At 50.2% G+C, this 27616-nt stretch overlaps 1 protein-coding gene and 1 non-coding gene across 2 annotated transcripts in view; both read left to right on the plus strand.

The window, feature by feature from the left end:
* Positions 1-25702, plus strand: part of MFSD4A (major facilitator superfamily domain containing 4A) — a 34335-nt gene extending 8633 nt beyond the window's left edge. Inside the window, exons 2-10 of the mRNA XM_033198743.1 lie at positions 2458-2656; positions 3359-3619; positions 6611-6779; positions 7510-7625; positions 8672-8845; positions 15134-15281; positions 20534-20604; positions 21886-22006; positions 23167-25702. Of these exons, the coding sequence (XP_033054634.1) occupies positions 2458-2656; positions 3359-3619; positions 6611-6779; positions 7510-7625; positions 8672-8845; positions 15134-15281; positions 20534-20604; positions 21886-22006; positions 23167-23222 (1315 nt within the window). The 3' untranslated portion in view covers positions 23223-25702. The remainder of the gene's footprint in view (positions 1-2457; positions 2657-3358; positions 3620-6610; positions 6780-7509; positions 7626-8671; positions 8846-15133; positions 15282-20533; positions 20605-21885; positions 22007-23166) is intronic.
* Positions 17830-17936, plus strand: LOC117076992. The gene has a single exon (XR_004434596.1). It is a non-coding gene; the product is annotated as a U6 spliceosomal RNA (small nuclear RNA).
* Positions 25703-27616: the final 1914 nt, after the last annotated feature.

The raw sequence follows: 27616 nt of genomic DNA on the forward strand, positions 1-27616 counted from the left end.
TAGTCCCTTCTACCAGGCCATCCTGTGTGGGGTGGCAAGACAAGCATTCCCCAAGCACTGTGCCAGTCACTAGCCATGTCCAGGAACCTGGGTTGAGCATCTGCAGGGCCGAACTTGGGGCCAGGCACGGCTTCCACAATGAACAGGCGGAGGCAGATGCCTGGGGAAGCTGGTGGTGGAGCCAGCAGTGATGCTCGCGAGCATGTGGAGCTCTGCTAACCCCCGCAGAGGGGTGTTAGAGGCGCATGTTCTAGAGACTGCAGCTGCTCTCCAGTGCTTCCTAGCCCTGCCATTCAACGCTCTGCAGAATCTGGCCTCCTATTCTTGGCTGGCGCTCCCCTCTCCAGCCTGGCTGGGTCTGTGGCTCCCTCCCCTCCCCTCCCTTCCTGCATTTGCACCTTCTGAGTGGAGCCATTAGTGAGTAACTCGGTCACATACCCATACACATGCACCCACATGTGCACACACACACTCCTCCCTGGAAAAGCAGCCTAGCATAGGGACTATCAAGCCAGAAGACCTTGGTTAGAGTTCAGGCTCTGTCTGCTGCTATCTTAGCCTTTCTCAGCCCAAGTTTACTCACGGGTCAAATAGGCACAACGACAAAGCCTGCCTCACAGCCTTGTCATATGCACCAAATGACAAACGTTAGCAGTTGTCAGCAGACCACAGTAGCACTCGCTGTTATCCTGCTTTCCTTTCCCATACCTCTGCGCAGCCCCTGCCCATATCAGTTCACTGATCCCAGATCCCGTTCCCCTCAGGACTTTGCTGCAGGATGCATGATTTTACCACTTCCCTGCAGGACTGAAAGGCAATAATGATAATGGGCTAGTTCTTCAAGAGAGTTTTTGCACGTGCCTTGGGGCATCCCTGCTTACGCAAAGTGATGAGTGAGGTGGTAGAAATGTCATGTCCTGGTAGCGTCAGTGGGGGGACCTCTGAGAGTGCAGACAGGTGACCCTCTTGCTAGTCCTGAAGTCAGGCCACCCAGGAGGCTGCCTAGTCTGTCTTGTCCAGGGAAAGGGAGGGGAAAGAGAGAGAACTATGATGAGCAGCCTGCTGTTTCATCAGCTGCATGGTGTGTGTTAGCATTGCCTCCCCATGACGCACTCTCCCTCCATCTCCTTCTAACAGCTGGCCTTGAGGTTGGTCCCCTTCCCCTCCCCCATGAGTTCTGAGTTGGGAACACTGGGGTCATGACTGTCATGATCGGTAATCTCCCCAGCAGATCAGCCTGGAAACAAGAAAAGAGAAAATAATGAACTGCTGCTATCAGCAGAGCCGTTCTGATAGAGGATTTAATCAAAGATGGGGCAAGATGAGATGGCTGAGGACCAAGGCCAAGAGCCAAGGGGGTCAGGGCAGAAGCTCTGGAAAGACAGCCTGAGGCCCTCCCCTTTTTTTTTTCAGTGTGAAACTCTGAGAGGCCTTTCCCCCTCCGTCTCTCAGCTCCCACCTTTCCAGGTCCAGCAGCCACAGTGGAGGCTGATGCAGGGGCTCTCTCACTTTTCATAATCTGCGAAAGTTCCTCTACAATCTCCAGAACCTTCCTGCTGCCCAATCTCTCCTCTCTGACATTAGACTTTCAGACTGGTCTCAGAAAATACAAGTCTGAATCCTTTCTCTGAGAGTCTGGTTATTGGGCAGAGTGTCCTAAAAAAGACCTTGACAGAGCCTGAGACACTCCATCCATTCATTCACTCATTCATTCATTCACTGGTAGGGTAGCAGGCCCTCCCCCTGCCTCCTGTGGGCTTTTCTATTATCTGAAGAAGGGGAAGATCAACACGGTCACCTCTCAGTGGGGATGGCCACAGTGCCTCCTTTCCCCACGTCTGCACATTTGCCAGGCACAGAGCCTGAGACCTCTGCCTGCTACAGGGGTCACAAAATCACCTGAATACCTGGGCTGTGGGTGCTGGTGCGGGTGGCTCAGGCCGGGTGCCTGTGAAGTAATGGCTGCCTCACTATTCCTGTGTGGGGAGGGCACAGGGCAGCCAGTGCCAAATCCTACACAGGAGGAAATGCCCAGCTCAGGGACTTCTGGGCTCAGGTTCCATCCGGGTTCCACCTGCGGTTGCATGCCTGTGGCACAGGTCTCTTGAGATGCTCAAAGCAGGTTCCCTGTAAAGGGTGGGAAATATTTTTGCATTAATTGCTTTTAAGTAAACCATTTAGGGTTTAAGGAAATAACATACAAGTGTTTGTCAATAGAATAATAGTGGCTAGGCTTTGTGAAGTGTCCTGCAGCCACCTTGTGAGGTAGATTGTTATCTGAGCAGACGTTGACAACTTGCCCACAGCTAATAAGTGAGCAGCTTCTTCCTCAGCTCTCTTCCTTTTCTGCCAGAGGGGGAGAAATGTCTTGGCTGCCCAGACCACCCAGTGAATGGAGGAGAAGCGGGAGGGGATGCTTCCAGCCCCCTCCCCTGACATTACCCTTCCCTCCTGCAGCCTGGCCCAGTCACTATGGGCCCTGTTCACCTCCTCTCTGGCCATCTCCCTGGTGTTTGCCGTCATCCCCTTCTGCCACGATGTGAAGGTGCTGGCCTCAGTCATGGCGCTGGCGGGCTTGGCCATGGGCTGCATCGACACCGTGGCCAACATGCAGCTGGTGAGGATGTACCAGAAGGACTCGGCCGTCTTTCTCCAGGTGAGCCCCGCCAGCAGGCACAGGACTGGGAGCTGGGGAGGGTGTGGGAGCTCTCTAGGCCCCCTCAGTCTCTCTCAGCCTCCTCCCCCAGGGAGCCACTTACCAGCAGGGTTAGTAAGTTCTGGACTCCCATCTCTAAAGCCGAGCAGTGATCCCTGCCCTCACTGCAGGGTGTCCCAGGAGCCTCAGCGCTCAGGAAAGAAAACTTTGTGAACTGGAAAGAGGGTATGACTCAGGGCTTGCCTCCCCTCTCCTTCCCCTCCTTCCCTCTCTCTCCTTTCTTCTTCCTTCTCCCCCCAGGATTCAGCCAGTCCTTCCCTTTTTGTGCCTAGGATTCAGCCAGTCTTTCCCTTTTTGTGCCCCCTTCCCTTTAGAGTGTTAGCTGGTGGATGCTACCATAGGGATCAGTCCCAGCTGGGGATTGACAGAGATGGGGAGGGAACTGGGCACTGTCACCCGAGTCATCCCAGGCCGGCAGCGTGGTTGAGAGAGGAGTGTCACTCCTCACCTCTCCTCACCTTTCCTGCTTCCTACCCCCATGGCTCCCTACTCCAGGGCTGGGCAGCAGGCCCCAGATGGGGCAGAGGGTGGGATTGGGGGAGGGGGCTCAGTGTGGGTACTCTGGGCTGGAGGCCAGGCCACTGCTTCCCTGGGCTGAAGACTGAGCCACGCCCCCACCCGCCACCTCTCCTCTGTCCCCAGGTGCTCCATTTCTTCGTGGGCTTTGGCGCTCTGCTGAGCCCCCTTATTGCTGACCCTTTCCTGTCTGAGGCCAACTGCTTGCCTGCCAATAGCACAGCCAACACCACCTCCCGAGGCCACCTGTTCCACGTCTCCAGGGTGCTGGCCCAGCACCACGTAGAGGCCAAGCCTTGGTCCAACCAGACGTTCCCGGGGCTGACTCCAAAGGATGGAGCAGGGACCCGAGTGTCCTATGCCTTCTGGATCATGGCCCTCATCAATGTGAGTGTCCCTGGGGCGGGCCGGGTAGGGAGCTAGTGGACAGTCCACACATCCCAGTCCACCCCACACCCAGTGCAGATTCTTCAGATGCTGAGAAGCGTGCTGGGGCTGAGGTGTGCATCCCAGAGGCAGGAGGATGGGAGGACTAACCCTCCCCGGGATCCCCCACGCTACTCCACCTGTGATTGCAGTTCTCAAGGAAGGTAAAACAAGGAGCGGGCTGAGCACAGTGAAAATCAGGGTCAACTGTCCAATTATCTGAGGCTCTGTGGGAAACTAGTTTTTTTCTCCGAGGCCAGATGAAGTGGGCCCTGGACAGACCCTGGCAGGAAGTGGCAGGTTTTTCTCTGGGGCCTTTCATCGATGGTGGGATTCTCTTGTACCCTGCTGTCAGGGACTCCTGTGGAGGCCAGGGGACAGACAAGATGGCCTCTGAAGGGCCCTGCCTGCCACGGCAGCCTGTGGCGGGAACAGTGAGAGACCATTTCGCTCCATGACTGCGTCAGATGCCGAGGCCCGCTTTGTACACCCCTGCCAAGTCAGCACTGACTCAGGCCTCTGGCTGGAAACCTCCTCTGGTGCTCTGCAAACCCAAGTTGGGATCTCTCACGTTAGCCCATACTGGAGCCAGAGCGTCAGGTGGGGAGACCCTCTACCCACATCCGCCTGGCTTGGGGAGGACAGTCAGGAACACCAGAGAAGCCCTGGCTCCTGGGCTGGGGGTGGGAAGCACTCCAGTGGCCACTGTCATGGCTGTGGGGTGGAGGCACCGTGCTGCTTGTCATGGTGGCTTAGAGCCTCTCTTTGCAGTGGGTGGACTTCTCAGCTCTTCTGGGGCAGGTGAGCTAGACTCAGGCACTAGAGCAGCGGCCCAGCTGCTGCTGAGCCTCAGAATATGCCACACACATAGCACTGAAGGGAGCCTTTGAGACCACCATTCCAGTGAGCAGCAGGGCAGGGGTAGGGGTGTCATGCCATCACCAACTCAAAGCCCTGACAAGGGACTGGTAGGGGGCTGAGCCCGGCTGGAAGCCCTGACCCTCAGCATAGACCATCTACCGGCTGCCCCCTCATCACCGGTCCTTTTCCTTCCTTTCCTTTGTAGATTTCCTTTCCCTGGTCGGAATCTCCTCTGGGGGCTCTCATAAACGCACCCTCTCCCTCTGCTCCTTCCCTTTCCAGCCCATGCCCATCCAGTCCTTCCAGGAGGGACCTGTGAAGGGAAGGAGCAGTGTCAGTAGAACCTCTAGGCTGGGACTCCCAGACCAGGAAGCCGGAAGGTCCGGCTTAAGCCCGAGGTTTGTTCTCTCTTGCCCCACGAGGTGCAGACTGGAGGGACTTTGTTTGCTGCAGGATTTCCGGACTTTTTCTGTTGGTTTGTGTCTGAAAATAAACAGTCCAGCACAGAGGAAGATGAGGCTGTGCATATACTCATGAGGGTGCACACGCACACACACATGCACACCCCACCTGTCCTTCTCTGACTTAAGGTGGGGCTGCCTTCCCTGAATGGAATTCTTATAACATCAGGCGTGTTCCTGCCAGCAATGCCAGCCAATCCTCTGTGAAGCCCTTCCCAGCACCCACCTCCCTGGAAAGCCCCACCTGAGTGATCACACCTCTCGTACAGCTGTTTCCCCTTGGCCTTCACTCAGGCACTCTGCCACTACAGGCCTCTGTGGGTGGGTTTCCTGTTTCCCCCCTCACACTGGAGGGAGGGCTGTGTCTCCTCCATTAGGTCTCAGCAGGGGCTGTTCTCTCCCCACTCAGGCCTGACTGCCAGGGGCCACGTCTGACCTTGACGTCTTTTTGAGTGTGCAGAAAGGCTCCCAAGGTCACCATAGGGAGGTGCCAACACAGGGGTGGTTTTTGTCTTTCACTCCTGTTAGGTGACTTTGGGAAATACTGGTGAGAGCCAGCCTGCCTCCAGGGGCAGGGAAGGGCTCCCCTAGAACAGCACCAGACAAGGGCTGGCAGTCTGCCAGTCTTCCATCTCTACCCTGCCAGCCTCTCCCATGGGCCGGGCAGACCCCAGTAGCTGGGCGCTCTCACCAGCCTCTAGGAGACATCCGCAGCTCCCTCGGCTTCCTCTCTTTCCTAAGCAAAAGGAACTGGGCTGAAGCTGCAGCAGGAAGAACAGTAGTTAGACTTGAAGTGGTACTTCCTGGCAGCCAGGGTGGTGAGACACAGGCAGGGGCCTCTGAGGGAGGTGGTGGAGGCTTCCCCAGGCAACCTCAGAAGCAGGAGCCATTTCCCACTGCTCTGAAGGAGTTCTGATTTAGCACAAATAGCAGCAGACGAACATTGGGCTTATGTGTATGGGCTGCTCGTAAACATGCATTTTTCAACCAAAAGGAGACCACGTTTTTATTTTCAAGCCCCTGAGGAGAGCCTCTGTGCCCTGCTGGGATAGACATCACCAAGGCGGCTCCTCAGGTGGAGACAGCGCTGGAAGAATCAGGATGCCAGGCTCTGTTCTGGCTTTGCCCTGAGTCCACTGTGTGACCAGGGCAGTCTCTCAGTCTCTAGTTTATCCCTCGGATCTCTTCCAGTTCTAACAGGTTATGACGAAGTGATAACATCCCCCAGCACATTTTGTGGAGATGTGATGCCAAAAGCAAAGCTGCTTTGTAAAGCATCATGTGACCCACCAGCATGAAGGAGTGTGAGGTGTGACGCTCCAGCCGGCTCACCCCCAGCACCTCTCCTGGGCCAGCAGAGAGTTTGAGTCTAAGCTTTGCATGTGACAAATACCTGTCTTTTCAGGGAAGTGAGTATGTTGATCAGGCAGGAATTACACCAAGCCTCCCCACTCCTACCTTGGTCAAGGCACCTGGCTTCTTAGGTAGGGATGGCTCAGCTCTTAGCTGGGCACCCTTGGAAAACAGCTGTCTTCTCCTAGGACTATGCACATGCAGTGTGTGCAGAGGTCAGGCGTGGGAAGGGGGACCCTCAGGGTAGGGCTCTCCTGACCCTCTGCCTGCTCCCCAGCTTCCAGTGCCCATGGCTGTGCTGATGCTGCTGTCCAAGGAGCGGCTGCTGACCTGCTGCCCCCAGAGGAGGCCCCTGCTTCTGTCTGCTGATGAGCTTGCCTTGGAGACACAGCCCCCTGAGAAGGAAGATGCCTCCTCACTGCCCCCAAAGTTTCAGTCACACCCAGGTAGGGGCTAAGATGAATTTGCATCCTCACAGCCTCATGTTGAGGCTTCCTTGGTAACCCCTCTGCCAGAGAGAGTGAATCTAGATCACAGGTGATTTTTTTTTTTTTTTTTTTTTGAGACAGAGTTTCACTCTCATCACCCAGGCTGGAGTATAGTGGTGTGATCTTGGCTCACTGCAACCTCCACTTCCCAGGTTCAAGCGATTCTCCTACCTCAGCCTCCCAAGTAGCAGGGATTACAGTCGCACGTCACCACACCTGGCTAATTTTTGTGTTTTTAAAGTAGAGATGGAGTTTCACCCCGTTGGCCAGGCTGGTCTCGAACTCCTGACCTCAGGTGATCCATCTGCCTCAGCCTCCCAAAGTGCTGGGATTACAGGTGTGAGCCACCATGCCTGGCTACAGGTGATAGTCTTTTTTTTTTTTTTTTTCTTTTTATGGTGTAACCTGGCCAAGAGAATGAGGAAGGCAAGCTTCTGGTTCCACCCTCCATTCTGCTCAGCCTTGCCTCTTGTTATGTTGGGCAAGTCACCTGACCTCTCTGAACCTTGCTTCCACCAAGACTGGGAGATGGACAGGGGTTGTCCCTAACACAAAGGTAGTAAAAGTGGAGGTAGTAAGTGGGCCCCATCCTGCAGGGCTCTTCTGACTGCCAGCCACAGCCCTGGGACGTGCAGAGGGAGGGAGCAGAAGCTGAGACTCACCCCTGTTTTTCCTGTGCCTCCTGCAGGGCATGAGGACCTGTTCAGCTGCTGCCAAAGGAAGAACCTCAGAGGAGCCCCTTATTCCTTCTTTGCCATCCACATCACAGCCGCCCTGGTCCTGTTCATGACGGATGGGTTGACGGTGAGCCTGCCTCAGAGGGCGCCCCCTACTGGGGGACCCTTCACCCCAAGACTTCAGTCTGGGAAAGGCAAGAGAAAGAGAGGAGCATGAAGGTTTCCTGGAGACCTCTTCTGGAGTACAGTTGATTCAAGAATTTAATCTAAAGTCCTAGGGAGACTGACTCCAGAATCAGTCACAGCGCGCTGGTACTATGGGCTTCTGTCTTGGCCAATTGTTTTTTATTTTTGTTTTATTTTTGTTAGTGCTATAGGTAGGGGCCTAACTGGTTTGTTGTCAAGGACAGGCTACCTGCATTTTTTAAAGGGGTGGTGCCCTATCCCCCAATTAGAGGTCATGCTATATAAACGCTAGGGCACTTTGCTTCCTGGAATACATTACAAACCTGGGTGTCTTGAGCCAGTGTTGTAAACAAGCTTCAGGTGGAATTTAGGCCCAGCTGTTCATTCCACTAGTGACCTCTGTTACGTTAGTCAGCACCTTTTTCCAGAAACTTCTTAGGATTATATTAGGGCAGTCGTAAATGGCTGACCAACTGATTGCCATATGATGGCCTCTCCAGAGAAAAAGCCCCAAGAACTTAGATGACCTGATGGAAAGTACTCGTGCCAGTACTGGTTGGCTTCTAGCACTTGGTGTGACCTTGGGCAAGTCACTTCTGTCTACTTTCTCATCTGTAAAACCAGATGCTTGCACACATCTTTTTTTTTTTTTTTAAAGTGGTGTTCTACTCTGGTTGAAGTGGGGAGCAGTGCCTGTCTGCCCAGGCCCTGCGGGCACTCCCATGGAGATCCAGAGCCACCTCTCTGGAACCCCTAGGTCTCCGCGGTGCAGTCTGTAAGCTAAGGCACCCCAGGTTCTGTCCTCAACTTTGGCAAAGTGTGCTCTGTGGCCTTGGCTTAAAGCCCAGCACTGGCTGAGCCTCTGGGAGCGGGAACAGGCAGTCCTCCCTCTGCCCTCACCACACCTGCCCAGCCTGGGCTCCCTTTGTGAGAGTCGTTGTCTGGCTGGGCTGCAGGTGTGCTCAGCGGCACCCGGTCTCTCCACAGGGTGCCTATTCTGCCTTCGTGTACAGCTATGCCGTGGAGAAGCCCCTGTCTGTGGGACACAAGGTGGCCGGCTACCTCCCCAGCCTCTTCTGGGGCTTCATCACACTGGGCCGGCTCCTCTCCATTCCCATTTCCTCAAGAATGAAGCCGGCCACCATGGTTTTCATCAACGTGGTAAGCAGTTGAATAGCCTCCTCTCACTTCCCCTCCTGGGAGAAGCCTTCCCCTCCTGGCCCTACCTGAGGCCTCCACTCTGCCAGCAGGATGGGAACTCAGGAGTAGCGGGAAGACAGGAGAGAGAGGATGATGAGGTAGGGGTGGGAGCCTAGGAGGTGGAGCCTACCTGTGTGACCATGAAAAGTCTCTTCCACTCTCGGGCCTCTGATCTTATACCATTAAAACATAAAAGGAAAGGTCTGTAGGAGGTGCTGGCTGCAGTGTGTGGAGCCCCTCCCAGCCGACAACCGGCCACGAGGATGAGGAAAGCCAGTGCTGGCCCTGGTCCTCCTAGGTTTACCTTGGTGCCCAGCTGCTCAGAGCCCACCAGTCAGTGGAAAGCTGTGGAGGCCAGGGATCCTGCAGCCTTTGGAGTCACCACCTCTGGGCTGGGGCCTGGGGATTTGCATTCTGTAGCTCTCCTAGGGGATTCTTTTTTTTTTTTTTTGAGATAGGGTCTCACTCTGTCACCCAGGCTAGAGCTCAGTGGTGTAATCTCAGCTCACTGCAACCTCTGTCTCCCAGGTTCAAGTGATTCTCCTGCCTCAGCCTCCCAAGTAGCTGGGATTACAGGAGCCTACCACCATGCCTGGCTAATTTTTGTATTTTTAGTGGTGATGGGGTTTCACCATGTTGGCCAGACTGGTCTTGAATTCCTGACCTCTCAAGTGATCCACCCGCCTTGGCCTCCTAAAGTGCTGGGATTACAGGAGTAAGCCACTCTACCCAGCCCTAGGTGATTCTTAAGTAGGCAGAAGGGCATGGAGGATGGCCTTCAAGGAACCGATCTGCCTGGGAGGCAGGAGGTCTGGGCCTGAGCAGTGGGTTAAGACTCTTGCCTTGGTGTCCATCCACATCACCATCCATGACACAGGGGTCCACATTACAGACTCCTGCCAAATAGTCTAGTCCAACCTCCCATCAGGCTTGAGCCATCTCTATAACATCCCTTCCAAGGGGTCCGCTGTCTGCTTAAACACCTCTAGTAACTGCAACTCACTACCTTTCCAAGTAGCCCAATGAGGGTACTAAGCCCAGGAAAGAAAGCATTTCCTTGGTTGAATTTCTAGCAGAGAGGGGGTTTGGACATAATGTTGCAGTTTCAGAGACAAAGATCATGATCCCTGAGAAAGGCCTTTGGATTTGACCTTGTGCCAGTTGACCCTCAAGAAAGAAATTTCAGTTCAATGTAGATGGGAGGTGGGTGGGTAAACCCAAACTCAGGAGGTTGAGGGTGAGAGGGAGATGAGCAGTGGAGGAATTTGCATTTCTCTTTGTCAATATTTTTGAGTTGAAGGGAGTTGTGTTCTGCAGGACTCGGGGTGGCATGGGCCTGTTTATAGTAGAGGATGAAGGGAGGACACCTATTAGGAAGAGGAGTCTGTGAAAATACCATTGTGGGAGAGTAACTGAATGAGAAGGGCCCTGACAGAGGGGAGGTGGGATGGAGAGTGGGAGTGGAGGAAGCGCTAAGCTCAGCAAGGAGGAAGGTCCCTGTCCATGGAGCTGGGGCAAAACGATGTCAAAGGGGAAAGGTTCCCGAAGAAGAAGGGCACAGATATGGTGGCCAGCCCTGGCTTCCTTGTCTAGGTCAGACACAAGGCCAATTGCTAAGACAGAGGAGAGTGGGTGGAAATCTGGGTTTGGGAAAAATAAAGGTCTGAAGCATCTACATGTGTTAGGCATTGCCCATAGATACTCACCTGGGGTGCTGGGTTTTAAAAAGGGAAATCAGGTTCCTGGGCCCCACCCAGACTGAGTGAATCCGAATGTCCCGGAGAAGGCATAGCAATCTATATATTAAACAAATGCCTCATGGGAATTACATCATCCAGCAAGCTTAGGAAAACACGGTCCTAGAACAAGTGACTCCCAAATACATTAGATTCACTGGAGCTGCTTTTTGAAAATAGGATCGGGCCGGGCGCGGTGGCTCAAGCCTGTAATCCCAGCACTTTGGGAGGCCGAGGCGGGCGGATCACAAGGTCAGGAGATCGAGACCATGGTGAAACCCCGTCTCTACCAAAAATACAAAAAATTAGCCGGGCGCGGTGGCGGGCGCCTGTAGTCCCAGCTACTCAGGAGGCTGAGGCAGGAGAATGGCGTGAACCCGGGAGGCGGAGCTTGCAGTGAGCCGAGATCGCGCCACTGCACTCCAGCCTGGGCGACAGAGCGAGACACTGCCTCAAAAAAAAAAAAAAAAAAAAGAAAATAGGATCATGAAAAGGCCAGGCGCAGTGGCTCACACCTGTAATCCCAGAACTTTGGGAGGTTGAGGCGGGCGGATCACAAGGTCAGGAGTTCAAGACCAGCCTGACCAACATGGTGATACCCCATCTCTACTAAAAATACAAAAATTAGCCGGGGGTGGTGGCACGTGCCTATAATCCCAGCTACTCAGGAGGCTGAGGTAGGAGAATCGCTTGAACCCAGCAGGTGGAGGTTGCAATGAGCCGAGATGGCGCCACTGCACTCCAGCCTGGTGACAGAGCGAGACTTCATCTCAAAAAAAAAAGAGAAAATAGGATCATGGACCCTGTACCCCAGAGATTCTAATTTAGGAGGTGTGGAGAGGAGCCTGGGCCTCTGGCTTGTTTTGGAAGCTTTCCAGGTGCTTTTGTGGGCACCCTGTTTGGGAACTGCAGCTGAGTGGCCCTGAGCAAGCCTCTGTGTAGATGTGAAGTGCCTGTGTCATATTCACTGTGACTATTTCTGAGTATTCCTCTCTAGGTTAAATTAATGGCCACCTGTTCTTAGCATTCTCCTGGAGCTCAACAGCTACTTCCTGACTTAGTATGTTTGTGCTGTGTGCAAAGCCTTGCTGCAAACTGCAGGCCGCCAAATTCTGGAAGACAAGGTTCTTACTTTCAGAGAACTTATGGCCGGCTAGAGGAGGGCAGTGTGCCCTGGCACAGATGGAGGGTGAGGGGGTGTAGGCAGTGGGGATGCAGGCTCAGTGCCAGACTGAGTCACTGGCTGAGGCAGGGGCCACACCGCGTGGGAAGAGAGTTGGTGGAGCTGATAGTTCGCCCTGGTTGTATTTAGTCTTCTATCACCAAGGCTAAAATCAGACTTGGGTGTCTTTAAAATTTCCCCAAATCTGGGGATTTTCAAGGTGACAGTCCTTGAGGCTTGGCTGGAAATGCATGTAGTTTGTACATGGGATAGCCAGGTGGAGGAAGAGGAGCAGGAGTGGCGGCTTCCAAACCCCAGCATCTGTCTCAGGCTCCTAAGTTGAACACTGAATATCAGGAAGGTGCCAGCCCCTGAAGGCAGGAGGTGAGCAGGCCTGGCTGAGGTTCAAAGGCCCATGTTCAAAGGCCTGGGTTAGGGGTAGGAGGCTAACTTCGGGGGAGCATGGTAGGCAGGGTGGGGCATGGGGAGCAGAAAGAGATGAGGATGGGGAAGTAGACAGGGGCTACATCCTCAGAGTTTTGTAAGCCGGGCTTTGAATTTCATTCTAAGTGGGCAGGAAGCCAATAGAAGGTTTTAAAAAGGTCTGTATTGCATTTTCTTTTTATTTTTTTGCATCTCACAGATACATTTATTCATGCTATGAAGTAAACGGCATTTATACAAGCATCCCATGATATTTCACATTTCCATCTAACATAGCTTGCGTTGCATTTTTAAAATTTATTTATTTATTTTTTATAGAGACAGGGTCTCACTATGTGGCCCAGGCCGGTCTCGAACGCCTGGGCTCAAGCGATCCTTCCTGCCTCAGCCGGCCAAAGTAGTAGAAGTAGACAGGAACCACCATCTCCAGCCTCTTGCACTGCATTTTAAAAGTGTGCTCTATGTGGAAGAACAGACTGTAGCTGGCAAGAGTCAAGCATGCACTGTCTGTTATTGTAGTCCAGGCACAAGAGGGAGGCGGTTGGGTTGGGGATAGTCTGGACAGATCCGGAGCGGTGCAAAGATTGAACATGTTTTTTGAGGTGGTATGGACAGGACTTGCTGCTGACCCAGGTGTGGGAGGAATCAAGGACCTTAGACACAGGACTTGAGCAACTGCATGACTGGGATGCTCTCACAGGATTGGCAGAGGAAATTAAAAGTCCAGTTTGGGCCACATGGCTAGTCATCCAGGGACTGACTATATCTAAGAGGCAGCTTTAGGTGCAAGTCCGGAGTCCTGCACACAGCTCATGGCTAGAGGGATAGATGTAAGCACGCCTGCTATAGAGGCAGGTGAAACGTGGAGCAGAGCACTGCGGATATGGAAGAGCCAGAACAGAATCCTGGGCCACCTCAACATTAAGAGAGTGAGCAGAGTGGGTAGCAAGAACAAATGGATCTCAAGGACCATGTTCCATGCCAAAGAAAGACATGACCTTTGGAACCACAGATAGGCTATTTACTTTCATATTTTTACTGCATGAAAGAAGTCTTTTGTCTTTCCATTTCCATTGTGAAGGGAAGGTGTTTCTCTCTTTCAGCCACTGTTCTGTGGTTGATCCCTCCCCAGGGCAGGAAGTCTGTCTGGGTAAGGCCTCTGAGCCTCAAGAACACCTTCCACCTAACAGATCCTGTGGCAGAGACCGAAGGGCTGCTAGAGGAGCGTAAAGGCCTCAAGGATTAGGAGCACCGCCTTTGATTTTCCAATTGGAGTAACTCTCCCAGGATCGGCTCCCAACTCTCCGAAAGTCTTTTCCTTTCTGCATGCCCAGAACTGGAGGGGTTGGGAGCTGGATGAGATTTCTTGCCTAGCTCTATAGTCCGTACTTACTTTTTAAAGAAACAGATGTCCTCATCCAGGAGATTTTTACCTCAAAGCCATAGGCTGCTACAGATCCTTATTTCCTGAGATGTCTAAGAAAAGTCCACAGAGAAACACTAGGACTCATATTTGTCTGATGCACCACAGTTTACAGAGCCCCTTCATTTATATTATTTCACCACCACTCTTTAGTGTGGCTTTTGTAACTATTCCTATTTTGCAGATTAGGAAGTTAAGAATCAGAGCAATCAACTACTTCCGGGTTCCACAGCTGGTAAAAAACACCATCGGGACTTCCACCTGGGTCTTCTGACCCCAAATATTGTGCTGCCTGGGTTTATTCCCGGATACATCTTGCATAGAAGTGACTCAATGCAGACATAAAAACGTGTTTAAAGAACTTAGAAATATGGTTATATTAACAAAAATATGCCTGAGTGACAGAGACCTTGACTGAACTAGAAAGATTTGGCCAGGCATGGGGGCTCATGCCTGTAATCCCAACACTTTGGGAAGCTGAAGCAAATGGATTGCTTGAGCCCAGGAGTTCAAGACCAGCCTGGGCAACATGGCAAAATCCTTTCTCTACTAAAAATACGGAAAATTAGCAGGCGTAGTGGCACGTGCCTGTAGTCTCAGCTACTCAGGCAGGAGGCTGAGGTGGGAGGAACGCTTGAGCCCTGTAGGTCGAGGCTGCAGTGAGCTGAGATGGCACCACTGCACCCCAACCTGGGCAACAGAGTGAGACCCTCTCTCTCTAAAAAAAAAAAAAAGTAAGAAAAGAAAAAAGATTTCTGGGTCTCCAACCATAGGTTAGCATCTGCCCATGGGAATCTGAGTCAAATCTGAGGGTGCCAAGCTGAGCCACTGACCCTCTCCCTGGGAGGCTGGCTAGGATTCCCAGGGATCCTGCTGCCACCATCCCTCTTTCCCTGCTATCTGATGGCTTCCTGTCTGTGCACTCTTGGCTTTCAGAAGAGAAGCAGCTTCTCACAAAGAAACAGAGGACTCTCCTACCCCCAGGGCTGGCAGGGCAGAGAGAGCTGATGAAACTGGCTTGGGTAGAGTTCCAGTGGTTACAAATGAGACCTTGGGGACAGGTAGTCCTCAGTCGCCAAACGCTTACACAGGGTGTGCCGTAGCTATTAGGGGAGATGTCTAGGTGGGGAGATGTCTAGGTGGGGAGATGTCTAGGTGGGGAGGTGTCTAGGTGGGGAGGTGTCTAGGTGGGGAGGTGTCTAGGTGGGGAGGTGTCTAGGTGGGGAGATGTCTAGGTGGGGAGATGTCTAGGTGGGGAGATGTCTAAGCGGAGTCTCCTTTCCACGCTTCCTTCCGGATATCAGAACGGTCCCGGGAACACTGCGGTTCCCGCCTGGTCCACGGGGTGGCGCGCGGGTGACACAGCTGGGCTCCTGGGGCCAGAGAGGAAACGCCCAGTCAGGAGACGCTGACTCCTGGCGGTTCCTCAGCACGGATGCTCAGCTTTTCGCAATTCCTAACCGCCTCCACCTCTGCCGCGACAGGTCGGCGTGGTGGTGACGTTCCTGGTGCTGCTTATTTTCTCCTACAACGTCGTCTTCCTGTTCGTGGGGACGGCAAGTCTGGGCCTGTTTCTCAGCAGCACCTTCCCCAGCATGCTGGCCTACACCGAGGACTCGCTGCAGTACAAAGGTGAGGGCCGGGCCCGAGCCAAGAGGCGCGCTCTAGCTGGGCGCTGCCACCTCGCTCTGCGCCCTCTGTGTGCTCTTCTAGGCCAGCACCATCTCCCAGCGAGAACGCTGCCCTAGCTCCCTGGAGAAATGAATGCCCCGCTCCTGACTGGCGGGAGCAGGCTCACAACGGGGGTCATTCTGACCGGCTGGGCTCCCTCCATTCAAAATGATCCCCGTAATGGTGGGATTGCAAGTCACAGAGAGCAGTTAAGCTTATTTTTTCTATCTGCTTTGTGCCCATTGTAACGTCTGCTGACCTGCAGCTGACATTTTGTGCTATATGCATGTGCTGGAAATGCCAAGTTCAAAGAGAAGCAAAGATGCACAGGAGAAGTTACGGCATAGGAAAGGCATTTTGTAACCTAATTTTCAGTAACAGTACGTGCCTGCCTCGTGGCTGTGGTGGATGTTGTTAAAAACGTAGAGGATTAGAACACTGACTCCACATCTGGTTTCAGGAGTGACACAGCCTCTTTGATGTCAGAAATCTCGAATTCTCTCTACTAATCTCCCTCCCCTTTCCCTAGCCTCCCAAGTGCCTATAGCAAAGATCTCTTTTTTAATGAGTTAATTAAAAATAATTATGTTTTGAACATCACCAGAGACGCACCAGAGGCTGGAAAACCAGCATTAAGATGAGCAATTTCTGGCCGGGCGCGGTGACTCACGCCTGTAATTCCAGCACTTTGGGAGGCCGAGACGGGCGGATCACCAGGTCAGGAGATCGAGACCATCTTGGCTAACACGGTGAAACCCCGTCTCTACTAAAAATACAAAAAAATTAGCCGGGCGTGGTGGTGGGTGCCTGCAGTTCCAACTACTTCGGAGGCTGAGGCAGGAGAATGGTGTGAACCCGGGAGGCGGAGGTTGCAGTGAGCTGAGACTGCCACTGCAGTCCAGCCTGGGCGACAGAGTGAGACTCTGTCTCAAAAAAAAAAAAAAAAAAAAGAGCGATTTCTTTAGAGAGGAGTGGGGGAAGTTGGTGTACAGGGAGAGTCAGGGCAGTTAGAGCTGCACCCAGCTGTCATCCACAGCCTGGATCCTTGAAATCGAAGGATAAGCCCCAGATAATTTTAGCACATAACCTCACCATCAGTCGTTAGGAATAAAATCTTTTCTATGATAAAGCTGCACACTTTTTGTTTTGTTTTCAAAATGGAATTTTTTTCTTATTATATAAGTCGTATGTGCTCACTGCAAAAACCTCAAACAATAGAAGCATAGTTTAAAGCAGTAAGTGAAAGTAACTGAAAATAACCCTCTTAGCAGTTCATTTCCTCCCAGATCCCTTCTGAGCTTGTGAGACCATTCTCTGCGCTGTTTAATTTGTAGTTTAGAAGACAATTCCTGTGAGAGAGTGAATTAGAGATTCAAGTGCATCTGAGTTTCTTTGGCTTCTGGCTCCTCTGAGTGGGGGTACTATACATCATCTGAGAAACACCCCCAAATCAGGGCACACCTGGTATAAATTCCATTGCATCGTGACTCTGAAGAGATCCTGGCCATGGTGAAAACTGAGGGCAGAAAATGCATGAGCCAGTCATCATCCAGGCAGCCCATCACTCACCCATCTTTCTGCTGCTCAGGACATCATGCTGGGCCCTACGGGACATGGCCAAGGAAACACAGCCTCTCCCTGCCGCTTGTCCTAACAACAGGACAGCCACGCACCCAGCTCCCATGGGCGAGGGCCCAGGAGCCCTCAGACTCCTCCCTCGCCCATCAGTCTCCAAGCCTCAAGGGAATAAAGGAAGTAATGAAATAAGGTAGCTATCACATGTCACACAGCATAACTCAAGAGTTTTAGGTGATCAACAAATGTTAGAGCTTAATAATGATAAATGAGGCTGGGTGCGGTGGCTCACACCTGTAATCCCAGCACTTTGGGAGGCTGAGGCATGTGGATCACTTGAAGTCAGGAATTTGGGACCAGCCTGGCCAACATGGTGAAACCCCGTCTCTACTAAAAATACAAATATTAGTTAGGTGTGGTGGCGGGCACCTGTAATCCCAGCTACTTGGGAGGCTGAGGCAGGAGAATCGCTTGAACCCAGGAAGCGGAGGTTGCAGTGAGCTGAGATTGCACTCCAGCCTGGATGACAGAGCAAGACTCCATCTCAAAAAAAAAAAAGTGATATTGATTGATTCTGCCTGCAAATAATCACTCAAATCCATTCTCTTCATTTCTTACTGTCCCTGCCTAATTTAAGGTCTTTATCTTCATTGACCTGCTTGGACTAGTTAATGGTACCCAGCTTTTTCCAAGTTCTAATCACCTCCATCCCTTCTTTGATGGGTCTTGACTTGTCTCCTTGTCTTCATTCTTGCCTCCATCTAACCCAGCTGGCTGAACGTTAAAATCACCTGGAGCTCTGGTACCAAAACCCAGTGACTGGGCCTTACCTCTGAGTCTGATGCAACTGGCCCGGAGCTGCTGGGTGATTCTAATGTGCAGCCAGAGGTGAGGACCATGTACTAAGCCACCCTCCACACGGTAAAACAGGGCTGCGCTTACTTCAGCAGCACATGTACTAGACTTGGACCAACACAGAGATGATTAGCATGGTCCCTGTTCAAGGATGATATGCAAATATGTGACGTGTACCCCAAAAAACCCAGAAAACAGCTGATCACAACCTCCAGATCTACCTATGGAGCGTCTTTCTCTCCAACCTTCTCTCTCCCTGCTTCCCCTCAAAGCCTGCATCCTAGCCACGAATTACACGCTATTCCCTGACAGCACAAAAACTGTTGGTACCTGCCTGCTTTGGCACGTGGTGAACCCTCTGCCTGGAACGTCCTCCCCGCTCCATCTCGCCCCTTCATCTGCCTGCTCTTCCTTCCAGATCCAACTCCAGGAAGCATCCCCTCCAGGAAGCTCCTCTGATCCCCACTGGAAAGGTGTGCCTCCCCTTTGTGCCCTTTGACGTTGCCCCTGTCTCTCATGTTTGACCCATCTCAAGACTTTGGTACCTGTGTTATCTGCTTCTTCTCCTAGACAACATGACCCCAGCAAGGGGCAAGGGTAAGAGCATGGGCTGTGCAGGCAACAGCACACCTGGCAGTCCTGCCTCCAGAGTTACTAGCTTTACGACCTTGTGCAGTTTCACTTCCTTCCCCTCTCTGAGCCTCAGTTTTCTCATCTGTAAAATAAGGATGCAAATACCTGCCTTTTATGATTGTTTTGTGAATCAGAAAAAATGTAAAGCTTTTGACTTAGCATCAAAGCTGGCTCACAGGCACTCAGTGTCTTGTTAACTCTTAGTAGTCACCTGAGCATCCTCAGTGGTTAGCACAGAACCCAGTGGTCCTCAGTTTCTTAAACAAATGAGTGGAACAGACAGTTGGGTGCTACTGGAATTCAGGGAAGGGAGTGAGGGGGCAGTGTTGATTTAAATAAAAGTAGCTTCATAAAGGGGATGGGATGTGAGCTGGCCCAGAATCTAGAAAAGCAGAGAGGAAAATGGAAAGGCATTCCTGGGCAGGGTGGGGCAGTGAACAGAATGAGAGCAAAGGCACAGAGACAAGTCTGAACATAAGTGAGACTGAACGAGCTAGAAGGAACATGAAGTCCAGAGTAGACAATGATGACAACCATTTCATTAAAAAAAAAAAGTAGCGACTACTATGTGTTAGCTGCTGTGCCACTAACAAGCACTGGTTTATGCCAGTGATCTATATGACAAGGCATGGCCATCCTCTCCTGGACTTCCAGCCTTGTGGGGAGGGCTGGCTGGTCAACACAGTGTGGTGAGAGCAGGTGCAGGGTGATAGCACAGCACAGAGAAGCAACCCATGCAGGCTTGGGGACCAGGGAGGAACATTACTGATGGAAGTCAAAACGAGGACCTAAAAGATGAATGGGAACCACCTGGCCAACATGATGGAACCCCATCTCTACTAAAAATACAAAACTTAGCCAGGTGTGGGGGTGCATGCCTATAATCCCAGCTTCTTGGGAGGCTAAGGCACTATACTCCAGCCTGGGTGACAGAGCAAGACTCTATCTCAAAAAAAAAAAAAAAAAAGGTGAATGATAATTTACCAGAAAGGAGGAGGAGGAGGAATATTCAGTGGGGAGTAAAGGTGTGTGTTGGCCTGGAGGTGAGAGTATGGGGGTTGCAGGGGCAGAGAGAAGCCTGAGCCATCAGCAGGGGCAGAGTCTAAAGGGCCCTGCAACCACATGAAAGCCCTTGGCCTTCATCCTGAAGGCAGTGCTGAAGGGCTTGGGCAGAGAGTTGGGCTGGTTTTGAGTTGACTGTATGCCAGTCCTATGCCGGGCTCTTGGCATGTCTTACATCAGAGTTACCCACACAGTAACTCTGTGAAGGATGTGTGAAGCCCATCTTACCGAGAAGGAAACCAAGGCCTAGAGAAGTTAGGGAACGTGTTTAAGGTCACATGGATAGTAGGTGATAACCTGGGCTTGGAACCCAAGTCTGACTCTGAAGCTTGGGCTCTGAAGGTCTGCGCCATGCTGCCAGACTCATCAAAGCGTATGGCTGGTCAGTGCAATGCCAGGACAGCGAAGACACTAGTCTGCCTGCACCAGAGGGCTAGTCTCAGGATATCAAGAAATTTTTCTAGAAAGGTAGGTAGCAGTCAGAATGGGAATGGTGCTGAATGCCAGGGCTAAGCAAGATGGGATTTACCCTGAGATGGTGATGAGCAATGGAAGGTTTCAGAGCAAGGAGGGGACAAAATGACAGTAAGACCTCGGCATTCCCAAAGCAAAGTTACAGGCTCATGTCTGAGAAATCCAAAGTAGTCCTTTCCACCATGCCATCTTCCAGAGGTTTCCCAGAAGCAACCTAAGTTTGCTTTTTCTTCCCCCCCTTTTTTGACAGGGTCTCACTGTCACCCAGGCTGGAGTGCAGTGGTGCGATCATGGCTCACTGCAGCCTCCAACTCATGGGCTCAAGAGATCCTCCCACCATAGCCTCCCAAGTAGCTGGGACTACAGGTGCACACCACCATTCCTGGCTAATTTTTTAAAATTTTACTTTTTGTAGAGACCAAGTCTTGTGATGTTGCTCAGACTGGCCTTGAACTCCTGGCCTCAAAAAATCCTCTCACTTCTGACTCCTAAAGTGCTGGGATGTGCCTCCCAAAATGCATACGCCACTGCGCCTGGCCAACAACCTGGATTGTAACACTGACTTCTGTCTCCTTAACTTGCCTTTACCAAACCAAACCTTCTCTTTTTGTTAGGCTGTGCAACCACAGTGCTGGTGACAGGGGCAGGAGTTGGCGAGATGGTGCTGCAGATGCTGGTTGGTTCGGTATGTGGGGACCTTTAAGGGCGAGGGGAGCATTTGGGGAGCACTCCTCTGACAGTGAGAAGATGCAAATAGCCGCCTTCTGAACTCAAACTGTCCCTTTCCTGAGTCTCCTGCAAAGCCAGCAGGGCCCCCTGTGCCGGTGTTACCTGTTTCCGTTTCCAAGCCAGCCCTGAGAGCTGAGTCTCCATATGTGGGATCTGGAGATGTGAACGGATGCATGGAAAAGTCCAAAGCAAACACAAGCCATGTCTGGGAGCGGGTCCAGAGGGGGCCCGTGGGAATGCTATTTAGCTCTCAGAGCCTGAGATGGGTTGGAACTGCAGTCAGAGTTCTTTTTCCGTCCCTTTGGAACCCACCACTCCCTACCCCACCTCTCACAGCCCCTGGCTGCACTGCAGAGGGCCCAGCTTCCTGCCCAACTCTGGCCCTGACCGAGAGGGCCAACTCTTCCAGTTCTCTTCAGATCTACCCATGTTTCATTTATTCACCAGGATAAAAAAAAATAAAACCTAACATCTACTTTTTATTGAATACTATAATGTAGATATTATTCCCCTTTTTACAACAGAGGATACGGAAACTCAGATGAATTTAGCAACTTGCCCGAGGTGAATCACACTTCTAGTAACTGACAGAGACGACCTCACATCTAGATCTTTCAGCCTCCAAAATCTCCCTCATCGTGACTCAATTCTCCTTTCCTCCTCTTTTGCTCTGCTGGAGGGAGAGAAAGAGCGACATCTCACCATACCCACCTCATTGAAATCACATGATGTCTGGGACTTGCTTTAGTGTAACCTAGTGCAGAAAAGAAGCACAAGGCCACAGATGAAACTGGTGCTGACTGCTCAAGTTGAGTGATGGGTTCGTTGGAGCTCCATATACTACTTTAACATGTTTTAAATTCTCATATTAAAAGATTAAAACAATATATATCCTTTGCAAAGTTCTGGTTAGGGCTTATGGGTATAGAAGTACCTAGTATGACTGGAATTTCAGTGATGATAGAGATTGTCAGAAGGTTCCAGACCACAGAGCTGCAAGGGACTGCAGGGGGTCACCAGGTCCAGCCCCTGCCTTAGAGCAAGACTTCTGCCTTCTCCAGACACATCAACTTGAAACAAGGCCAAGGTCTCCCTCCTCCCTGTGATTCCATCTCTTAGTGTGACGGGCCTCAACTTGACTGAAAAACCAGCCAAGGATGGAGAAGGCTGCTTCCTCCAATACACCTCCCACATGAAGTTTTAATGGTCTGTCTCTCTGTGTTTTCCCCTTTGGCAGATATTCCAGGCTCAGGGCAGCTATAGTTTCCTGGTCTGTGGCGTGATCTTTGGTTGCCTGGCTTTTACCTTCTATATCTTGCTCCTGTTTTTCCACAGGATGCACCCTGGACTCCCATCAGGTAAGGAAAGAATCTGTTTCTACACAAGAGGAGGAAAACAGAGCGGGGGTGGGGGGTGGAGGGAAACGGGGGACATGCTATGGATCTTAACGTGCCAGAAACGCTGCTCTGTTCCAAGTAAAATGCAAGGAAATGTTTATTTTTCTACAGCTTCCTTTTCCCCCCTTCCTGCTTTCCATACGATTGTCTGCGCTGGACTCTTAAGATAGGCGAGAGCTGGGTCAGCTGACTCATGGTTTCTCCATTAGCAGAGGGGCATGGATTGTGAACTTGGCTTCCTGCATCCCACCATACCACGGAACCATGAGCCAAGAATCTCTTTCCAGCCTGTTCAGGGCACTGAAAGGCAGAGCCTGACTCCTTGGCTGGAACTCAGCCCAACGGCCTAATTGGCCATCTCTTTGCAGTTCAGGATTTTGATTCTGGTCCAAATCTTTTTTTCAAAAAGAAGTCCTTCAGGCCAAGTAGCAAAGAAAGCCTCCTTCAGGGCAGAGACACCTCCTAAGAATAGTCTCCCTTCTAGAGACCCCAGGCAGGGGGAGTCCCAAAGCTATTTTCATAACCCTGAGCCCTTACCTGCCCTTTTGCCCACTGCTTTCAAAGTGCCCAGGGACTGCATCGGCTGTGTGCAAAGCCAGTTCTTAAGAGAAGGTGCCCAGGCAGAGACTTTGTCCTCTCTATAAAAAGCAAAATAATCACGAAAAGACTAAAGGAACAGGCATCCACCATCTGCTCTCAGTGGGTTAACATATCCATCCTCTAAACACTCAGTACCAAGGCCCAGAAGGAAAGGTGGCCCCCAAAACAGCACTAACTAGAGCCTCACTTTTGAGACAGCAGTACTGGTTCCCACAGTGCAGAGTTTCATTGAAGACCTACATTCAATTAATATTTACTGAATATTAAATGAATAACACTTAATGGGTTCCTTATTCATGGGAGACAGACACATTCCCCAAGCCCTAGACAGTAGTCTCAGGAAACTGCCTCCACCAACTGTTCGCCAGAACTAGGGGGTCTGACTTTTCACTTTGCTCCCTCTAGAGCCACAGAATGGCAGAGAAACAAACAGACTGGGTAAGCTCTCAGAATGAATCATCGCTGCATCTCATCAGAGCTGCTGAAACAGGCTACCTGTTTGTTTTGTTTTTCTTTTGTAGTTCCTACCCAAGACAGATCAATTGCAATGGAAAACTCTGAGTGCTACCAGAGGTAAAACTGGGTGAAGGAGGCAAGAGAAGACTTTCAGCCTCTTGATCACCAGCACGACCATACTGTTTCAGAAAGCTGGGTGGTGGTGGAGGCGCTCTCAATGACCGTTAGTCTTCTCCACTAAAGCTTGGTTGGGTAAAGGAAATTAAATTGGGTCCTGGTACCTGGTCAAAATCATTAGAAATTTACCTGGCTTCTTTCTCAAGTTACCTTCTTCCCTGGTTCAGACTGTTGGTAAGAGCTGTCCAGATACCCAGATGGGAAGGAAGGAGACAGCTGCGTGCTTCACTCCATTTGTCACTTCATGCATGGACCATACTCTGGGTTTGAGATCATTCTTCATTGAAGTTTATAAAAATAGGTTGAAATTGTAAAGCTCCACGATCATTGCTATATGTAGATATATTTCAATTTAAGCAAAACAAGCTGCAAGTTATTCCCCGGCATGCTCAAAGGATTTTTGTGCTTTTCACTTAATAGTCCAAAGTCCCTTAAATTCCTGCTGCAGACATCAATAGCTTATCTATATTCTCAGACACCAAAAGGAGAGTTGAATCTTGCTCTCTTTGGTATACTAATGTAGTGGTATGCTAAGCTAGTTCATACCAGCTTAGAAAAGCTGATTGTAAAATTTTCATGTTGACAGCTGGTTATTAAATGCAGCCATTATTAAAAATCAAATCATACAAACATAATTAAATCAATTACATTTAAAACAAAGGTAATAAATATTCAAAGCATTATCACTTCCTAATTTTATCTTGCTGCTCTTGAGGTAATTTCTGTCCATGGTACCTGTGTGGTGGAATTACTATGTATGATGGTGTGCTACTGTGCACCTTGTCCAACCCCACTCTTGGTGACAGCATGTTGGTAGCTTGCAATCAGCCAGGTGGGAGTATTAGCATGGACACTGGCAAAAGCTACAGATCCCGGAGAGCCAGTGTTTAAACATTTGCCAGCATACCACTGCTAGTAATCAAGGCTAACTGGTCCAGAAATTGCCCAGGAGAAGGAGATGGATGTTCCATTTTCCTCTATTGATACTGACTAGCAGATAAAAGATATAGAAACAGCACTAAGAATTTCTAAAAATACCTAATGAACATGTTACATCTTTTTTTTGTTTTTTTTTTTGAGACGGAGTCTCACTCTGTCGCCCAGGCTGGAATGCAGTGGCGTGATCTCGGCTCACTGCAACCTCCGCCTCCCAGTTTTAAGCGATTCTCCTGCCTCAGTCTCCTGAGTAGCTGGGACTACAGGCGCATGCCACCACGCACAGCTAATTTTTTGTATTTTTAGTAGAGACGGGGTTTTGGCGTGTTAGCCAGTATGGTCTCTATCTCCTGACCTCATGATCTGCCCGCCTCAGCCTCCCAAAGTGCTGGGATTACAGGCGTGAGCCACTGCACCCGGTCAAAAATACTACATCTTTTATAGGGGGAAAAAAACTCTTTATACCGTGGCAAGGCCTTTTCTTTCACAAAAAGCTGGGCGTACTGAACAATTCAAGCTGTGCAGTAGTAGACTGAAAACCGAATTTGTTCAGGAGTTACAGCTTCTGTCCAGAGCAAATCCTGTAGTGATACAAGGAGAATGTAAACTTGCCAGCTTTAGACAGAGATCAGTCCTGAGACTGTTGGCAGTAGCAAATGGCTGTTAGAGTAACTGTAAAATGGTTTTGCCTGCACTTTCTCTATGTATATACAAATGTACATGTATAAATATAAAAATTAAGTGATCATGGTTCTTGGTAACCTGTCCCAAGTGCTGTGATTCACATGCCTGACACTAAAAGGTTCTTCCTGGTTCAGTCAGCCAGCTGTGACCAACAGCAGCATAGCTGGGTGCTGAGAATCTGGCTGGAAAGAGAAACGTGGCTCAAGCACTAGCTCACTTTCTAGCTGTGTGGCCCTGGGCAGGTTACTGAGGCTCTTCCAACCTCACTTTTCACATGTAAAATGGCATTTCTAAAAGTACCTACCCTACCTCAATGGAATTCTGAAAAAATTAAGCGAATTTGTATAAAGCACTCACAATATGCCTGACACAGAAACTGCTTAATAAATGTTAGTAATTTTTAAAACCTCTTCAAAAGCAGCTTAGAAATTATTCATGTTTGGTACATATTTATTGCAAGTCAAGCAGATCCAACTTTTTTGAAAGCTGGTGGTCTAGGAGTATAGTTTTAATTATGTTTGTAAATACTCAAAAGTATTAGATGCCAGTCTAATTTAAATGCAGTCTGACTGTAGCGAGTGACTGACCTGGGCAATGAAAAAGCAGTTGTATTTTTCTTGCGGTTTTTCAAGAAAATATCCTTTTTATACAGACTTAGAAAGAAGAATCAATGGCTATATCGAAGTTGATTGTGACTAATTTGTTAATACAGAAAAGAACATTGATTGTGACTAATTTGTTAATACAGAAAAGAACATTAACACAAATCTAAGAGTACCTTTCCTAAAATAAAACATTTCAACTTATTAAGTGTGTTATCCATTACGAAGAACAATTGATCCTCTTGTATAAACTCAGAAACAAATGGACTGATGTTCCCAGAGACAGGTCTCTCTCATACTATAAGTTAATATGCCTAGTATTTTAGAAGAAAGAAAACTGTCTCACAAGGGAAACTGATTAAAAAAAAAAAATTAAATAAAAGAAGAACCTCTCATAGCAAGGCTGAGTGCCACTATTCCCTATTACATAAAATCAGAATAAGGAAAAGGCAGATTGATTCTTACACCACACACTTCTCGATCAGTTACACAAGTAGGACATTCTTTCTCAACTTCCTTTAAGGAATTTGGACATTTCAGAATCCTGTGGAATCACCCTGTTCCCAGATTTCCCTCTGCTACTTGTGTATGGAAATCTAACCCATCAGGCACATCTGATTCACTAAAAGAAGACACAGTGACATAGAGTTCTTTTAGAGTGAATTTCATTTATTCAGTCAAAAAGGATTTGTTAAGCACCTGCTATGTTCAACGCACTAATCTACGTACAGACATACAGTGGTGACTGAGACAGAAGTCCCTGCCTCACAGGGACTATACCACAGGTGAAGACATACAGACAGCAAACAGATACTATATGTAACATGCCACAAGGTGAGGGCTAATGTAGCACCACAAAGAAACATACAGCAGGGAAGGGGGGCAGGAATAGGGAATGTCAAGAGATGCTCTGGGGCCAGGCTCAGTGGCTCACACCTGTAATCCCAACACTTTGGGAGGCTGAGGCGGGCGGATCACCTGAGATCAGGAGTTCAAGACCAGCCTGGCAAACATGGCAAAACCCTGTATCTACTAAAAATGCAAAATTTAGCTGGGCGTGGTGGCACACACCTGTAGTCTGTAATCCCAGCTACTGGGGAGGCTGAAGTGGGAGAATTACTTGAACCCGGGAGGTGGAGGTTACAGTGAGCTGAGATGGTGCCACTGCACTCCAGCCTGGGCGACAGGGTGAGGCTCTGTCTCAAAAAAAAAAAAAAAAAGAGAGATGCTCTGGAAGGCGTTTCTAAGGAGGTCCTATTTGTGTAGAAAACTAAATGATACGTAAGACCAAGCTATCCAAGTATGTGAAAACATCCTATCAGGCAGGGCACACAGCAAGTACAAGAGCCTTAGGCTGGAATATGCTTATGGTACTGGAGGAACAGCAAGTAGGCTGGTATGGCTCAACTGCAGTGAGGAAGACTCACACAGAATGAGTGGGAGTGGTTGCTACAGGCCAGATCATATAAGCCATGGTATGTGTAGAGGTTTTTTTGTGATATAAGACGACTGGGAGAGTTGTGAGCAGGCAAATGACACGATCTGATTTACATATGTGAAGTATCACTGGTTGCTATGAAAAAGAGACTGTGGGGCAAGCATGGAACTGGGAAGACCACCTGAGTACCACTGCCATAGACTGAAGAAATAATGGTGGCTTGGAAATGTAGATAGCAACGGAAGTGGTGAAAGTGACTGGATTCAAGCAATATTCTGAAGATGAAACTGACAGAATTTGCTGATGGATTGGGTGTAGGGTGAGAAAGATAAGAATCAAGGATGAGCCAGGCACAGTGGCTCATGCCTGTAATCCCAGCACTTTGGGAGGCCGGATCAGATGGATCACCTAAGGTCAGGAGTTCGAGACCAGCCTGGCTAACATGGCAAAACCCTGTCTCTACTAAAAACACAAAAATTAGCCGAGTGTGGTGGCAGGCGCCTGTAATCCCAACTACTTGGGAGGCTGAGGCGGGAGAATCGGTTTAACCTGGGAGGCAGAGGCTGCAGTGAGGCGAGATCACGCCATTGCACACCAGCATGGGTGACAAGAGTGAAACTCTGTCTCAAACAAAAAAAGAATCAAGGATGACCTGAAGGAATCTGACCTAAGTAACTG

Source organism: Trachypithecus francoisi, unplaced genomic scaffold (genome assembly GCF_009764315.1).
Source record: "Trachypithecus francoisi isolate TF-2019V2 unplaced genomic scaffold, Tfra_2.0 Lachesis_group5, whole genome shotgun sequence".
Classification (NCBI taxonomy): Eukaryota; Metazoa; Chordata; class Mammalia; order Primates; family Cercopithecidae; genus Trachypithecus; species Trachypithecus francoisi.